The sequence below is a fragment of the Mus caroli genome, chromosome 14, assembly GCF_900094665.2.
Source record: "Mus caroli chromosome 14, CAROLI_EIJ_v1.1, whole genome shotgun sequence".
Classification (NCBI taxonomy): domain Eukaryota; kingdom Metazoa; phylum Chordata; class Mammalia; order Rodentia; family Muridae; genus Mus; species Mus caroli.
This window is the reverse complement of record NC_034583.1, coordinates 61,786,197-61,804,488: the sequence shown is the minus strand read 5'-3', so window position 1 is coordinate 61,804,488 and position 18,292 is coordinate 61,786,197. Positions and strand designations below refer to the sequence as shown.

The 18,292-nt window shown below is 41.3% G+C and overlaps 1 protein-coding gene across 2 annotated transcripts in view; it reads left to right on the top strand.

Annotated features, from left to right (window-relative positions):
* Xpo7 (exportin 7) overlaps nt 1-18,292 on the top strand; it is a 92,838-nt gene that overhangs the window by 60,844 nt on the left and 13,702 nt on the right. For both annotated transcript variants that reach the window (XM_021181421.2, XM_029468780.1), the window contains exons 7-19: nt 673-838; nt 1,685-1,758; nt 3,280-3,399; nt 4,702-4,848; nt 6,326-6,498; nt 9,173-9,366; nt 9,760-9,865; nt 11,969-12,104; nt 12,589-12,662; nt 13,799-13,879; nt 14,677-14,740; nt 15,117-15,225; nt 16,191-16,297. In XM_021181421.2, coding sequence (XP_021037080.1) covers nt 673-838; nt 1,685-1,758; nt 3,280-3,399; nt 4,702-4,848; nt 6,326-6,498; nt 9,173-9,366; nt 9,760-9,865; nt 11,969-12,104; nt 12,589-12,662; nt 13,799-13,879; nt 14,677-14,740; nt 15,117-15,225; nt 16,191-16,297 — 1,551 coding nt within the window. The remainder of the gene's footprint in view (nt 1-672; nt 839-1,684; nt 1,759-3,279; nt 3,400-4,701; nt 4,849-6,325; nt 6,499-9,172; nt 9,367-9,759; nt 9,866-11,968; nt 12,105-12,588; nt 12,663-13,798; nt 13,880-14,676; nt 14,741-15,116; nt 15,226-16,190; nt 16,298-18,292) is intronic.

The following is an 18,292-nucleotide window of genomic DNA, read 5'->3' as shown; positions in this document are numbered from 1 at the left end:
GAGAGAGAGAGAGAGAGAGAGAGAGAGAAAGAAAGAGAGAAAGAAAGAAAGAAAGAAAGAAAGAAAGAAAGAAAGAAAGAAAGAAAGAAAAATATTTTGGTAATGATGGTTTTACAAAGAGGAAGGAAATTATAAAGCTTACTTTGAAGTCTGTCCATAGTTTGATTTCAACTAGGATTGAAATTACTAAGATGAAACATCTAACTGCCACATCCCATATTGTTTATGATTCCCAGTAGTCATTATGACTACAACATATGAAGAATTAAGTGTTAAGCAGGGAATTTCTCTAAATATCAGCTTAATAGTTTTACATGCATGTTAATACTAAAAGAGAGAGTAGAGTTTTCACAATAACATTGTGTTATAAAAGTGTAGCATCAGTTGGGCAGTGGTGGTACATGCTGCCTTTGATCCCAGCACTTGGGAGGCAGAGGCAGGTCGACCTCTTGAGTTTGAGGCTAGCCTGGACTACAGAATGAGTTCTAAGACATCCAGGGCTACACAGAGAAACCCTGTCTTGAAAAACAAAACAAAAGAAGTGCAGCATCTTTCTGGAGTAAAAACATTTTACTATGTTCAAGTACAATTCTCCTTTTCCGGCTTAGTAGCCTACTTCTGAACCTAGGAAGAGAGAATTATTTGAAGCTCATTATGTGACAATTTTTCCAGGCATCAGGAAAGAATCTGAACTTGAATGATGAAAGTCAGCATGGCTTGCTAATGCAACTGCTCAAACTCACCCACAACTGTCTGAACTTTGATTTTATCGGCACATCTACTGATGAGTCCTCAGACGACCTGTGTACAGTTCAGATCCCCACCAACTGGAGATCAGGTAACAGAGAGCTCCAACCTAAGTCAAAATCTGTCTGCCCTGTGTCTGTAGGATAATCCAGAGAAGCATTGTAATTCATTATTTACTTTGAACAAAATTTCATGTTTTCATGCGTTTGTTTACAACATGCTAAGGGTTAATGGAGTAGTAAATTCACGGAGAACTTAAAATTACTGAATAACTCCTCTGCCCAGACATTTCAGGGGTGGGTGGGTTTGTTTGTTTTTTAATTTTATGAGTATGGGTATTTTACTTACATCTATATCTGTGTACCACTTGTGTGCCTGGTACCTTAGAGGCCAAAAGAGGATATTAGATCTTCAGGAACTGGGGTTATAGACAATTGTGAGCCACCATGTGGATGCTAGGAGCTGATCCCAGGTCCTATGGAGGAGTATCAAGTGCTTTTAACTGGTTAGCCATCTCTCTAGCCACCATTTCATGCAGTGTCACTTACCTGTGGTTCCAGCTGATACAGGAGGATCCCAGGTTCAAGGCCAGAATGCATGGCAAGTCTCTGTCTTAGAAAAACAAAAAATGAACAAAAGAATTTCAGCTTGTGTTTTTTCCTAAGGACAAACATGTGGAAAGGGGGTTTAAGATTATCTAAAGCCCCTTGAGAATCAGAAAGACAAACACTTCGTAGAGAACTTTAAATTGGTACTTTTTTTTTAACCTAGAGGAAAAAAGAAGAAAACGATCTCTGCTAGTTTATCACTTTCTGAGAAAATGATACTTCTTTGCAGATAATCAGAAGAATATGGCCCCTAATATATACCACAGAGAAAAATGCATGTCGCTGTGCAGGCATAGTAAAGGCATGTGCTTTGTCTTCTTGTCTCCTAGCATTCTTAGATTCTTCGACTCTGCAGCTGTTTTTTGACCTGTATCATTCCATTCCTCCCTCGTTCTCACCTTTGGTAAGTCGGAACCACAGTTTGTAAAGCAAGCCTGTTTCTAGAAGGTAGTGTCGGTGCACAAATGGTGGGTCTATTTTGTTTCCAAAATCATAGAAGTGAGCCAGATGGTAGAACGATCTCTGTTCCAAGATAGCTTTGTCTGTATAGCAAGCTTAAGAACAGCCAGGGCTACGTAGGAAAACCTGCTTTAAAGGGAAAGAAACAACGCACTAGGATTAGTTACCCCGGTGATGCTGCAGCTGTCCTGAAGGTTCTAGTAGCAGAGTCTTCATTGTTCTTATTTATTCTTCTTTCTCTGCTCAGTTTATGGCTTTCAGCTCTTTGTGCCCCATCTTGTGTATAAACCTAGTGTTTGTCACAGGCTAGTGTGTGACGATTCATTTGAGTCTAGCTAAACTTTGAGACTGGCCTGAGGTGTTTTTACAATCCTTCAGGGGTTGCTGTAATCCCAGCACATGGGGAATAGAGGCCACTGTCTTGGAAACTCAAAGTCATCCTTTCTCCCTCATAACAAGTTTGAGGGAAAGAAGAAGAAAAAGTCCTTGGGGCCAAAGTTACATAGTGATAAGTGATAAAATGGAAGACCAATGTGCCTTTCTCCCAAAAAGCATTGAGATGCTGTCAGGAATGGTATGTCTGTTCTTTAAAGCAGTAGCTTAACCTTAAGTTGGAAGGTCATTCAAGTTCTAAAACCTAGTAGGTCCAGGGATTTGTGGACTTAAATACTGTTGAACATGAAATATACATAGGAACACAGTAAAGTAATGAATGTAAATCACTTCAGGAAGATACAGCACGGTCAGGAGGAACAGTCAGTGAAAACAGACTTTTTACAATGAGGCAAGTCACGGTGACCCAGCAAAGCAGATGACACATGCCCTTTGGGGCTGGTGAGAGTAGAGGCCTAGGAGAGCTCAGCCTGTATGCTAGGAGACAGCATTACAGCAAAAGCTATGGCAGTTTACAAAGGAACTACCTGTTGTGGTGCAGTGGGAGTGGAAGGAGAGCACCCTGTCTCTGTGCCTTCTAACTTCCTAGTGCTTCCCTATATCTGAAGCCAGGCCACAGCAAGAGCAACAGCTGTGCTGCTGCCGACAAATCTCCACCTTCCTGGGAATGGATTATAAGACCTGAACCTAGATCTGGAAGGACAAGCAGCAAAGAGCTAGTGCAGTGGGAAAGGGAAGAAAACACTTTTTCAGGACATGAATTTGGCCTGATTATTTTATCAGTTCTGTAAGCAGAATTTGATTTTATTAAAACAAAAAATCTAAACCTCAAGCTTTATTGAAACTAAGTTGCTTAGCATTTTAAGGCTTAAGTATATATGAAGAAGGATCAAAGAAGTGATTGGAGTAGTCAGAAATACTGTCTAAGGGGATTTTCCAAGCTCAGTGCAGCCATGGGACGTTGCTGTGATGAACTTGGGTGGGATGCTTCTTTCTTTGATAAAGCTAATGAGTATTACAGAGGCCATAGCTGTCAGTCTTACTGAGTGTGTGTGCTGCGCTTTGCTTGCAGGTATTGTCCTGCTTAGTACAGATTGCCTCAGTCCGGAGATCCCTATTTAACAATGCTGAGAGGGCCAAGTTTCTCTCTCATCTTGTTGATGGTGTTAAACGAATACTGGAAAATCCACAGGTAAGATTTCTGAGAATCTATATACTGAATTAGTGTATGGCTGGCTGTAGAAGTCTGAATGAATGAAGTTCATTAAGGCTACAAATGGAAGACAAGTGGGTAGTTGTGGTAAGGACGTGCTCTAGAGAGGAGCTTGAGCTATTCAGGAGAGGTCATCAGATACAAGCCAGCAAAGATGGAGCCAAGAATTGGGGGGTGGGGGGGATCATTTCTCTCAAGAAATTAAGAATCTAAAGGTTGGTTTTGTTTCTCAGTTGCTGTGTTTCTCAGTTTACCGTTGATATGAGTGACCTAACATGCAAGACTTTCTTTAGTTTGGAAGGGACATACTTTTTTTCTAAAAATACATTCCAGAATTTGATGGCTTTTTTTCCTTTAAATACCACTTTCTTCCAATATCCTCTATAGTTGGAAAAGAAAAAATTCTATGTCAGTGGGTTTTGTCCCTCTCTTTAAAAGTGCCTTTATTCATTCAGCAAACTGTATTAAGATTTACCATGTGCCAGGGTTGTATAAGGGAATAAAACAAAGTTTCTGTCCTGATCACTAGGAGAGAATAATATTTATTCATAAGGAAATACAAATATACTATTAATTTACATTTTTTATAGTACTGGATATAATTATATACTAGTATATAATAAACATCTAAGATACAGTGTGAAACACTTGTTCAGCTTTTGTTGATAAAAAACTAAGGTGCTTCACTTACCGATCATTTCGACGTACATAGAAATGAAATTAACGGGCTGGTGAGATGGCTCAGTGGGTAAGAGCACCCGACTGCTCTTCCGAAGGTCCAGAGTTCAAATCCCAGCAACCACATGGTGGCTCACAACCATCCGTAACGAGATCTGGCGCCCTCTTCTGGAGTGTCTGAAGACAGCGACAGTGTACTTACATATAATAATAAATAAATTTAAAAAAAAAAAAAGAAATGAAATTAACTAGCTTCCCTTTGATCTATAAGAAACAAATATATCTGAGATGATGCCCATTTCTGCCATTAATCACCTTTACATCATTAGGCAAGAAGTATGATCCCTCGGCCACTTGAGGCTAATGGTCCTGTCTCATGGGTACATGTTTTGAGTTGATGGGATAATAAATGTGATCAAACCATTTAAAAGGAGTGTTTTACTTGTTTCCAAGCCTTCTGTAACTGTGTTGTTCTGAATCATGATTATTTGCATCCCAGAAGCTGAAAAATAGATTCTTGCCCTTCCCCTTGCCAGGCCAAGCACATGTCATTCTTGTAGTGTTGTGTTAACATGTTCCATTTTCTTCCTATGCCATTGCCAGAGTTTATCAGACCCAAACAATTACCATGAGTTCTGCAGACTACTGGCTCGGTTAAAGAGTAACTACCAACTGGGAGAACTGGTAAAAGTGGAAAACTACCCTGATGTTATCCGATTGATAGCCAACTTCACAGTGACCAGCCTACAGGTTTGTCTCTGATCACTGTGTCTTTCTGTTTAATTATTGGGATCTCTTCTCTTCCATACTAATTTTAACCCTATAAAAACATTATTGAAGTTGGAGTATAGCTTAGTACTGAACACATCCCTAGTATGTGTGAGTTCTGATTTCAGTCTTCAGAATCACAGGAAGAAAAAAGAATCTATCTATCTATAGCATACAGCATTCCCTGCAAAGTAGTTACTATCATAGACTGTTTACATTTATGAGGGAAGGAAAGGGTAGAGTTAGAATTCAGTGGTAAAACACTTATCTCATATTTGTGAGACTGCATTTGATCCTAGCTAGCAGCACAAGAAATGCAGTTCAGCAACTTTGATTAAAGGAACGTGTAGAAATTATAAGGACAATATTTAAAATTGAGAAGGGCTAAGGACATAACTCAGTAGTAGAGTGCTTACCTACCATACTTAAAGCCCTAGGTTATATCCAGTACTAAGAGAAGTCTTTATTATCTCTCTGAAAAGCAGAAGATAGAACAGGGACCTAGACTGAAGAATAAGAGAAAATAGGGGTGTGCCTCCCGGCGTCGTCCCCCCCCCCCCAGTCTTTATGTAGCAGCACATTGAGGGTCTCTTGCTGTGTGATTTATATTGTACAGCATTCATCTGAGAGCTTGAGTCTCATCCCTGTGATTTCTGGCTCACTAGTTTCAGAGTGGGACCTTGCCGTCTCATAATTTCTTAGAAACTGACCAGCAATTTTCCTGCATTCTGATGTCTTGGACCCACTTTCATGCATCTTTCCTTGTCACCTGGATTTATATAGCCAGCACCAAAGCACCTTCTATCTCATTAAACTCTTGGATCTGAAATACTAGTGTATTCATTCCTTTTTTGCTGGCGTAATGAAATACCATAACTAAAAGCAACTTATAGAACAGAGAGTTTGCTTGGTTTGTGGTTCCAGAGGGCTGAGTCTATTATGTGGTACTTGTCTTTAATCCCAGCACCCAGGAGACAGAGGCAGGTGAATCCCGGTGAGTTTCATCTATGTAGTGCGTTCCAGGTCATACAGAGCTAGATATTGAGACTCTGTCTTAAAAGAAACCAATCAATCAAAAGAGTCCATGGTGGTAGAGGCAAGCAGCAAGGGACAAGCACGGTGGCAGGATCAGGAAGCTGAGAGTGAACTTGGACAAAGCTATGAACTCTGAAAACCCTGCTTCTGTAACAGACTCCCTCCAACAAGACTTTACCTAAACCTTTCCAAACAGCATTACCAACTGGTGACCGACCAAGCGTTTAAATGCCCAGACTCAGGGAGGATGTTTATTAAACCACCACAGCTAGTATCTGCTTTAAATGAGTTAGCATACGCAGGTGTGAGCCCTTTACTCACAGATGTGAGTAAATAAAACTTACTTTGTTATTTTTGTGTCAGATGGCCTGGGATTTTGTGTACAGAAATGAAAAATATGCCTGTGTTCTTTTGTTGGTCTTAGCACTGGGAATTTGCCCCAAATAGTGTGCACTATCTCCTGAGCCTATGGCAGCGGCTGGCAGCCTCTGTACCATATGTCAAAGCCACAGAGCCCCATATGCTGGAAACATATACTCCTGAGGTTACCAAAGCCTATATCACATCCCGCTTGGAATCTGTGCACATCATTCTGAGGTAAGGAAACGTACTACCACCACATTCCCTTACCAACAGACTTGTGTCAGATTTACTAGAAAGCAGGGCCCAAATGTGAGCAAAGGGAGCCGTGCATTCGCACTATGTTTGTGGCCATCTGTCTTTGTCTTTCCCTCTAATACCTTGTTCATGTCCTTTTGTATCAACATCCACAGCTGTATGTATACAAACATACTGCATGTGCTTGCCCTTCTACTGATATTTTTTAAATGTGAGAACTGTTTATTGGACCCAGGAAGTAAAAGATAGAATGCCTAAGTATGGAATTTAGTGAGTCTTCCTAAAGAAATAAGTAGTAAAAGGAGATGACAAGGTCAAGTCATAACTGACTCTTAATTTCAGAGCTTGCAAGAAGATGTAATTCTAGCAAGCTTATCATTGGTTTGTCATGTTAGCATAAAAGTTCTCATCTACTTTGACTACTAACTGAACCAGAAACCCATAAAATAAAGAAATGTCTGACAGTGGCTAGAGAGAAGGCTCAGCAGTTAAGAGCACTGGCTGTTCTTCCAAAAGAACCCAGGTTCAATACCCAGCACCCATGTAGCAGCTCACAACTGTCTGTAATTCCAGTTCCTAGGGATCTAACACCCTCACATTGACATAGATGCAGGCAAAACACCAATGCCCATAAAATAAAGATAATTAAATTATTTTTAAAAAGAAAATTGGCTGGAGAGATGGCTCAGTGGTTAAGAGCACTGACTACTCTTCCAGAGGTCCTGAGTTCAATTCCCAGCAACCACATGGTGGCTCACAACCATCTGTAATGGGATCTGATGCCCTCTTCTGGTGTGATTTAGAAGAGTGGCAGTGTACTCATATACATACATACATACATACATACATCTTTTAAAAAAAGAAAATTATCAGGCATTTTAAGGCATGTCTTATATTAAATCAAATCGCCTTTCTTTAGGGACCTTTCTCATATCTGTGTTGATTGCATTTCTCATAATATACTTGGATCTGGGTCTACAATGTTTAGGTTTGTTTGTGATATTTTATTATTGGCATTTTTGTTTGTGGTTTTGGGGGTTGTTTGGATTTTATCCTTTATTTGCTCAGAGTCAAGGACATTCAGTTGTCTTTAGTCTATGGTTGGTGTACATTTCTGTGTCTGTGTGTCTATTTGTTTCTTCTTCAACCATGTAGTCCCAAGGGCCGAACTCACACCATCAGGCTTGACATCAAGTGCCTTTATCTGCTGAGTCATCTTCAGGCCCACGTTTGTGGTCTTAACTGTTTATGACTTGAGTCATTTCAAAATAGGGGCATTCATGAAGTTCACTGGAAAGCCTTCATCCAATCATTTGTCTTCCGTGAGGCAATGCTGGGGGTGGAGAAATGTGCAGATATTCTAGACCCAGTAAGCCAGTTTTAATAGCTATATATGCTTGGGCATGTTCCTGCATTTCCTTTTTTTATAAACAACAAGCAGTAATAAGACTATCTTGTGATCTTATGAGAATTCATACAAGTTAGCACTGTATGTAGCATGTGGAAAGGCTGCTGCTGTTGCTGGCATTGCCATGCTACTGTAGAACAGTAGAGATCTCACCATAGGACAGAGTGTTCTAAAATCTCTGAAGAATAGTAGATAAGGCAAGACCTGGTACAGAGCCACAATTCAGAAACCAGAGGTGAGAAGCTAAACTACCAGTTTGGTAGCAAAGTATACATGGCAGAATTGGGTATGCACCCAGCCTATTTAATAAGCTTTGTAAAAAAAATATTTAAATTGTACTTAGTATGATTATTCTTACAGTTATGTGGGGTTTTTTTGTATAGCAAGGTTGGGTTTGATAAGATAGGGGGTTCATCTAAATTTTTGCATTGCCGGGAAAAACATAGGGCCTTCCTCATGAAAGTTTTTGAATTCCCTAAACTCATTCGACCACAATAACTTCAATTATGGGAATATGTGTTTAGAGTCTCCAAAGTAATCAGAAAGATTGGCTGGGGGGCCTAGGGTAGTTCAGCAATATAGTACTTGCCTGACATGCACCAAGTTCAATCCCAGCACCACAAAAACAAATTATTAAAAAAAAAAAAAAGGAAGGGAAAAGAAGTTACCCTTTCTGGGCCTTCAAAATGACTCAGTGAGAAAAAAATGTGCTGGCCTCTGACCCTGACTGACAACCATTGATTTCCAGGGCCCACTTGGTAAAAGGAAAGAACTAGTTCCTTTAGATTGTCCTCTGATCTACATGTGCACACTTTAGCATGCATGCATACAGAGTAATAGTTCAAAATGTAACTTTTTAAAGAATTTTAAATAATCTGGGTTATAGTGGTACACACCTTTAATCCCAGCACCCAGGAGATAGAGGCAGGTGAATCTCCAGATCAAGGACAGCCAGGGCTACACAGAGAAACCCTGTCTCAGAGGGAAAAAAATTTTTTTAATTAAATAAAAGGAAAACACAAGAAGGGTTAGAAGCATAAGACTGCCAGGTTCAATATTAGACAAATACTAAGGAATTGGGAAGATTCAAGGTCAATAAACTATCTGATGCTGGGATCAAGACATCTGTCGTAAACTTTTAAAATATCCTTCCTTGGGTAAAATTAATGTTGCTCTTCTATCGTTAAGAAGAAAGAGCTGCTGTATCACTGAATTAAAGAGAACTGCCTTCTTTCTTGGGAGTAGGGATGGCCTGGAAGATCCCTTGGAAGATACAGGTCTGGTCCAGCAACAGCTGGACCAGCTGTCCACCATCGGGCGTTGTGAGTATGAGAAGACATGCGCGCTCCTTGTGCAGCTATTTGACCAGTCAGCCCAGTCCTACCAAGAACTGCTGCAGAGTGCCAGTGCCAGCCCAATGGACATTGCAGTGCAGGAGGGTGAGTGCAGTGAGCACAGAGACTGTCAGTCCCCTTTGCCTTTCTCTGCCTCCCTTTGCTCCCCTACCAAAAAAAAAAATTACTACCTTCTATCACATCCATGCACAGAGTGAATAAATGAATTAATGAACAAATGAACAAGTGCCGCCAAGGACTAGGGCCGAATAGTTAAGGAATATTACATTCCTAAAATATTGCTTGTATGATGTAGGAATATTGATTATCTGATCACTTTCCTCTGGCTATCAACCTTACCAGAGTAAAATGGTAGCCATCTTCTATCAGAAAAGTAAGATTTACTAGAGGATTCTGAGATTAAGAAGCCCTCTAGTAAGAAGTGTCTTAGAACAGTGGCAAGAAGGTAGTCACTAAAGAGTCTTTGTCCTACTCCAGGACGACTGACGTGGCTAGTCTATATCATTGGAGCTGTGATTGGTGGCCGAGTTTCTTTTGCCAGCACTGATGAGCAAGATGCAATGGATGGTGAGCTTGTCTGTCGGTAAGTGTGCCTGCCCTGTGGAAGCATTTCATTCCCCCTAACTGCTGAGTACCCGTTAGGGCCCTACTTACACTTGCCATCAACTCCACAGGTCTCCTTCAGCAGCTGAATGCCCATGAGGACGGAGACCTGCTGCTGCTCTAGCTAGCTTTCTTTTGTGCATGCAGTAAGAACTCTGCCTGTGACTTGTACTGAAAACATTTTAGCAGTGATCGGCATGGAAATGTTGTCTAGAATTAGGAAAACTGAGGATAACCATTGATCTGTTCAGGGGTAGTGTCTAGGGGTTAGAGAGTGTGGGCTGTATTTGTAGTGCTGACTCGTCTAAGAGGAAACTGGTTCCTTGGTCTCATCAAAAGTTAAATGGCAGCACTCCTGTAGCCATACCCTTGTTGACCCACAGGATTGCCCATTATTTTGTATCTGTAGTTCTCCTTTATTAAAAAAAATGGGGGGGGGGGGCCTGGTGAGATGGCTCAGTGGTTAAGAGCACTGACTGCTCTTCCAAAGGTCCTGAGTTCAGATCCCAGCAACCACATGGTGACTCACAACCATCCGTAACAAGATCTAACGCCCTCTTCCGGAGTATCTGCGGACAGCTACAGTGTACTCACATAAAATAAATAAATAAATCTTTTTTTTTTTTTTTAATCCACTAAGTGAGTGTTAAAATCAACTGAAAAGTTTTCTAAGTTAAAGGGGGGAAGAAGAATAAGTAGATCTCTGACTTCAAGGCCAGGCCAGTCTACATATTGAGCTCTAGGCTACCCAAGCCTATATAATGAAGTCTTGTCTCAAAATAAATAAATAAAAGTAAGTCATTTTACTATGGTAATAAGCCCATTACATGCAAACACAAATACTTGTAAGACCAGTGTGGTGGCATCGGCTGTGATTCTAGCTACTCAGAAAAGGCTGAAACAGAAGAATCTGTCTCAAGTGAAAACAGGGGCTGAGGATACAGGTTCATAGCATGAACATAGCATGAACGCATATGCCTAGCATACTGAATGAAGGCTCTAGATTCAATCTCAGAAACAAATAAATGAATAAACAAGAAAGGTGTTTATGAGAAAAAATAGTCAACAGTTTTCAAACCTCTGTCATGTAGAGGATACCAGGAATCTCTCTGCATCAGTCTGTGGTAATACCACATACCCTACAGCTTCTAGAAAGCTACTGTACATTACTGTAAGAGTGCAAGAGGAAGGGGCCAGAATGTTGGTGTATGCTTTAAAATGATTATGGAGCCCTGCAGAGAGATGCCACCTTTAAACATTGTGAGCTTTTCAGATATCCTTCCTAGGGAGGACACCCAGGAACCTGTGTCTTACATAGTATTGGTCCCTAGACACTCAGTCTGTAAATCTGAGTCTTCTGAAAAATTCCCATTTGTGTCTTTCTACCCCATGTTGTTTATTAGATGTTCTTTTGCCTTTTCTGTGGCAAAAATGTACATGGTATTGTCCCGCTAGTAATTCCTAAAGGTAGTGAACAAAGATGCCCTAAGAGTAGAATCAGGGTGTCTTTCTGATACCACATATGTATCATACTAAATACAGTTTAGACAGTGTCTTGTAGGCTGTCCCCTTGGGTTTGCAGCACAGTAAGTGAATCTGGTATTTACTCATCGGTCACAAATGGTTGCTATCTTCATTCTGTAAAATGCCAATTAATTCACCTATAAAAATGCCATGCTTACTTACTCTACTTGTTGGCAAAGATTGGTACAGAGAAAAGAGTGAAGTCACAGGTAGTATATCTACTGTTCATCCTTGGAAGTAATTACTGCCCATGATCTCTCTGCCATGTGTCTCCCTTCCTTCAAGGCTCCGTGAGAAAGGAAGATTAAGAAGCAGTGGGCTAGTCCAATCCCGTCATCTGTATAGATGAATTTGAATGCAGAAGATTGTTCCATCCACAGTCTCATGGAAATTCCAGAAAAAGATGATGACTTTAATATTTTTGTTTAAGTAGAGACTTAGATTCCTCACCAACATTTAGTGCCTGCAGAAAAGACAATTTCCAAAGTGTTTGATGATTTTGAGCTAGCTTACATTGTTTATAGTGCTTTTGAGAGAGTCATTGCTCCTCTTTTTCCAGGGTGCTCCAGCTTATGAACCTGACAGATTCCCGCTTGGCTCAGGCTGGTAATGAGAAGCTCGAATTGGCCATGCTGAGTTTTTTTGAGCAGTTTCGTAAGATCTACATTGGGGACCAGGTGCAGAAATCCTCAAAGGTAACAGACTCACAGCTCTGTTTCTCCCTTCTCAGATGTGGAGTTGCTGATGGAGGGGAACAGTTGATCACAGTTACAGTCAGGGTCCAGATTTCCAGTACTGGGTAGTCCAAATGTTTTCAGAATAATCAATACATTGGGCCTGTTTCTCTAGTGCTCCATATGCTTAACAAATGGCCAGTCGAAACATCTGTTGTACTTCCCCAAATTGGCAGTTCTTAGTCTCCATACATGAATTGATGTAGGGAACAGCCGGTGGTTTTGGCAGTGTTAGGAGAATTTCAGGATTGAAGGGGACCAATCAGAAAACACTGCCTCCATCTAGAATTTAGAACACTGGACCTAGCCTGTCCCTTCAGTACATGCTTCCCAGGACTGCCTGACATCTTACACCCTGAGTGTGGGCATATTTTAGAGAGCATGGGTTTATAATAGTTCTGATCTCTGTCATCTGATTATTTTCTCTTACTTTGCGTGATACCAGCTGTACCGCCGACTCTCAGAAGTTCTGGGATTGAATGACGAGACGATGGTGCTGAGTGTCTTCATAGGAAAAGTGTAAGTGTTGCGGCTCACCGTCAGCAAGGGCCCCTGCTGTCCTGTGCAGCTGAGCAGTGACCCAGGCACTGCGCTGCTACTGCCTACTATTCCAGCCTTGATCGTTTGCGTCAGAGAATTGTGCATTTGAGTGTGTGACACGCTGTGCTTAGATATGGCCCGGCCCCAGAGCATTCCAGGCTTGTGTAGAATTTTGCCGAATCTTCTCTTTAGCCTCTGGAATCATAGTTCAAATCCTGTCACGGCACTAACAAAATGGAGCTGCTCCCTGGTGGTTGGTGTTCGTCCTTTCACTCTCCACCACTGAGCTGTCTGGGAAGCCCAGAGTAAGCATTTGTTTTCTGGTGCTGATTTCCATAAGGAATGCCTGCCCCATGCCCATGGGGAAAGCCTCACTCTCACATGGGCGTACTGTTTTCAGGAAACATCATTTCCTTCAGGAGTCTTGAGTCTCCAAAATTTGCTCCTGCTATTTGAATGTCTCCAAAGTCAGTGCTCCTAATTGGCCCTTTTTCTGTTTTTGTTTTTGTTGTTTTTAAGTTATGTCCCTTGGTTACATTTTCCTCTTAAGGAGCTCAATTTATCAAAGTATACACTAGGAGTCAAATATTAATAACCCAGGGCTGTGTGCAAAGTACCATTTTGCTTCCTTGCAACTGTCCCAGCCTAAATACTGATATCCATGAGCTGGTTAATAATTTAAAACAGAAAAGCAAAGGGGGTCTAAAGGACTCTGCCAGCCAAGAACCCAGAAGCAAGGGCTACTAGAGTTCTGCAGCTGACAGTGGATGGTGCAGGTGCAGAGTTGCATACGTCTGCATGTTATCACTGCCGCAGAAATCTCTTACCCTTGCTGCAGAAATCAGCCCTGGAGTGCCCCAGAATTCCAAGGGCCTGGGTATGGGCCAGTGTAGCTTTGGAACCAAGTAGTGAAGATTATCTGAAGGATAATTTTTCTAGTCAACCAAATGTAAGTACAGAGATTTTATACCCTTTTTTTTTTTCCTGTGGTCGTGATGTCTGTGAATTGGTGATGCAGATGTGTGGTGACTTGACTGATGAGTTTCTTCTTTCTCCTCGAGGGAATCAAACACATCCAAAGTCTCTCTTGCTTCTTTTTTCTTTTTGTCCTTCAGCATCACCAACTTGAAGTACTGGGGTCGTTGTGAGCCAATCACCTCCAAGACACTGCAGCTCCTCAATGACCTCTCCATCGGATATCCTTTAAACTAGACTCTGGGCGACACAGAAATGTGCATGGTTTCCTGCTTGTACTTGGGTGTCTTCTGTTTTCCTGGCACCCAAGGCAATATGTACACAGAATCTGGAATAAGTCCAAGTCCCTAAAAGTGAGGCGCCACACAATATAATAGTTGACTACAGATTTATCACTGACTGGTCCTAAGATTTATAAATAAATACTAGACACCCAGAGTACAGCTCTCTGGTATGTTCTCTAACTAAGCTTTTAGCATCCATACTGGGGGAAAGCCTCATGACTGTTCAGTGTAAGCATCCTGGCACCAGGCTCTCACAGAAGTAGTGGCTTGCTAGCCTGGATTTAAACAATGTCTACTGTAAAGTTTGGATCCCTCCACAGTCGGGAGCCAGCAAGTACAGGAACTACTGTACAATTCCGTAAGCAACTTTTCCTCACTTCTTCAAAAGACTGTTTATAGCTAGTACGTTTTCAGAGTGAGAGAGGAGGCTATTCACAATGCACAGTGGATACCCAGGCAGGGCTTTAAGGCATAAAGTCCCTCTTGAAATCCCTGCCAGAAGGAGCTCCTGTACGATAATCTGGTTCTAAGAAGTTTCTGTGGTACTGATTTTCTTAAAAGTAGCAGTTTGGTATAGGTGTTCTCGTATTAATTAAATACTAACAAACACTTCTTATTTGGCAGTACTGTGCTCATATGGCTGAGAAAATAAGATATTTGGGGAAAGCATCCTCACGCTGGACCATTGCTTAGTTTGTGCTGCACTTTCCTTGACTGTGACCCTTTGTCTTTACATACAGTAGCGTAAGGAAGTTAGTGAAGCTTAGCGCTGTACAGTTCATGCTGAACAATCACACGGTGAGTGATCCCAGCCTCCGTCCCTGTCCGTTCTCCAGCCACCCTCATACACTTCCTCAGCACTGCTAAGCAAGTATTTCAGTTGAGTCCTGCATCCTGGGTCCTGCATCTCTGCCAGATTACACTCCCATCACAGAACTGTTTTGGGGGTCAGGATGCAGGCCTGACCTGTATTAAAGTCACCTACTGCTGTATATACTTGGGATAAACCAGTAATAACAGCAACAATAACTTTAAAGAGAGAAGCATCCTTGTATCCTTTAAGAATGACCATAGTGTGCAAGGGCTCAGTAATTCTGAAATTACTGACTTGCCTTCTACCTCTTAACCCTTGTTTTTACCTTTTTAACTTGTTTTCTTTTTTTTTTTTTAATAGAGCGAGCACTTTTCATTTTTGGGTATTAACAATCAGTCCAACCTGACAGACATGCGGTGTCGGACTACCTTCTACACAGCACTTGGGCGTCTCCTCATGGTGGATTTAGGTACTGCAATAAACCCTAGAGGCTCAAGAAGTAATCTGGCCCTGTACTAAATTTTTATCTGAGAACAGAGAGTAGAAATGGGACAAGTCTTCTCGATTGTTTCAACAGTGACCAAAAACATCTGAATAACCCCTTCTTTTCAGAAAGAACACATTAAACTGCCATGCTTCCTCTACTGGAATGGGGTAACAATTTGCAACCAAGTTTTCATCTTGATATGCTATCTTTTAAATTCTCTTCAAGCTGAATACAGTAGTGTGAAACTGTTATTCCATTGTTTAGTGGTTTTGAGACCAACCAGAGAAATATAGTGAGATTCTTGTCTAAAACAATTTTTCAAATATAAAATTCTGTCTTTGACTACAGTGTCTATAAAATAAGAGAATTCTTTAGATTCTTATCAGAGCTGGAGAGGTGGCTCAGCCGTTAAAGGCTAGGCTCACAACCAAAAATGTAAGAGATTCTTACCATCCAGAACCACCTCTACCCCACACTGATGAGCAACCCACTTGACCCACCCTGCCAACGGCGGTTTGGTTATGTGGGTCTCCAGTGCAGATGAACAGGGAAGGATAGTCACCTAAGTAGCACTGGGGCTTCAACTAATCGTTGTTGCTCAGTGGTGCCTGTCATTGTGACTGTGAGTTGTTTTCATTTAATCCTACTAAAATGACAGGACACCTTCTAGGTTTATGAAAAATAAGAAAAGTGCGTGTGGATAAAGCTTCCAGAAGCACCTCACTCATTCTAGCACAGCAGTCTTGGGCAGACAGCAGACAGCGCCTGCGCACATGCATGTTTCAGCTAACGTTTGACTTGAATTACTGCTGTCACCTGGTGGGATAGTTAAGGGAACCTTTGGGTTACCTTGAGACCTCCTCTTTTTTTGCCCAACTTATTTTTCAAGCATTCACAGCTTGGACTTGTTGGCATCAGAGTCACCCTCAGGGCTGTTTCCTTTGCAGGAGAGGATGAAGATCAGTATGAACAATTCATGCTTCCTCTAACAGCAGCGTTTGAGGCAGTGGCCCAGATGTTCAGCACTAACAGCTTCAATGAACAGGAGGCAAAGGTGAGTGAGTCCTCCACCTGTGAACCAGGTGGCCTCTGGCTGAAGGCAGTCCCTGGTAAATCAGGGATTAGGTAGCCACCAAAAGGGTGCACCTTATCCACAAATTACCCCCTGTTTGACATCTGACTCGCTTATGCCCTTGAGATTTTAAATTAAAGTCTTCTCTTTATATTAAAGTGGATCTTAATCCGTGCCTGGAGATTTTTCCTGTCTTTTGAATCACTGCTATCTCTTGAATTGTGTCCCATTTTAATCTCCAGTGCTGTTTACTAGCGATGCCACTGTTTTCTAGAAGAGTCCTGTGGGTTATTAGGCTTTGTAAAAAGCAAAAAGAAACTTTTTTTACTTTATTTTTCTGTGTTTTTCTACCTTTGTTTTCATGTTATTCTTCGATATTCTTCAAGTTACTCAATTCTTTTCAGCTCTTTCTTACTGTAAAGCTGTAAAACTATGCGTATTGAAAGTCCACTCTGTCATCTTTACTGTGGCACATGTACAGTGCTGGGCGCTTCCCCACTGTCATGAAACAGAGTTTCTTTTCTTTTCTTTTTTTTTTTTTTTTTTTTTTTTTTTTTGATTTTTTTTTTTTTTGTAAGTACACTGTAGCTGTCTTCAGACACTCCAGAAGAGGGCGCCAGATCTCATTGCCGATGGTTGTGAGCCACCATGTGGTTGCTGGGATTTGAACTCTGGACCTTTGGAAGAGCAGTCGGGTGCTCTTACCCACTGAGCCATCTCACCAGCCCCTTTTCTTTTCTAATTGTAAAAAATGTTTTTCACACAATGTATCTTAATCACAATGTCCCTTCTTCCAGATTTTTCCTACCTCCCCACTCACTCAAAACACATTTTCAAAACCCGTAAATTTGGTACATGGCATTTTCATTACCACTGAGTTCTTTGTAATTCCTCATTTCTGTGAAGGTTTCTTTTGAGGAGCCTAGGAATTGTGGCTCTGTCATATGCTGCTTACTAAACCACTTGAAGCCCCTGGGTTCAAACCCCAGCACTACAATAAAACAACAAAAAAAGAGCTTATTCTTTCAATTTCCATATTCTGTATGTCAAGTTTTAAGTTAGTTTTTTCATTCTTGATTTCTGGCTCTCAAAATTGTCGTTCGATTGTTACTCTTCTGTTTTTACTTTGTGCATATATTCCTGACCTGTAGATACCATATCAAATTCAGAAAACCTGAGGTGTTAACACTGGGAGTAGGACTGTGGCAGTGTCCTAAGAGCACGCAGGCTGAGCAGAGAGACGCCAAATTGCCAAGGGGTATTGATGAGAAAAATGTGAGGTTTTACCTGACAGTTCATCTTTTAAAGCCTCTTAGGAAACAGAACAGTAGCTGAGTGGGTAGGACACTCGACCAGTCCTGACAGCCTGAGTTCAATCTCCATTACCCACACAGTGGAGGGAGAGGACCAACTCCTTCAAGTTGTCTTCTGACGTGCACTGTAACATGTATGTGAGCACACGTGTGTGCACACACACAAACACACACAAATAAAGGTTTAAAAACATTTTTTTTAAATTTTGAAAGATGGAAAGCTAAGAGACTTTACAACAGGGTAGTACCGCTCTGTACAGCTTTCTCAACTTTATGCTTGTGTTGGGGCCTGAGTCATGCAAAGGGAGAGGTAGTTAAGAGTATCAGTGGATGCCAGTTCTTTCCCATCATCTTAGTTCCATTCAAAGCAAGTAACAAGGCTACCTAAAGAAACCACATTGACAATGAGCTGCAATGGTCACTCATTATTTCTTTCATGGCCCATGTACTAAGTCTTTTAGGTGAATGTGTCTTAGACTAGAAAGTTGAGCCATGGTATCAGCTCAGAACCGTTTGCTTAAAGACGACTCCTGTTCCTAGCATAGTACAGCAGCTTCTGCTAAACAAGTCAGCACCTTCAAATCCCAGGCATCCTGATAATAAGAGAATAGAATAGAATAGAATTGGATTTTCTGGTTTGTTTGGTTTTTTGGGTTTTTTTGTT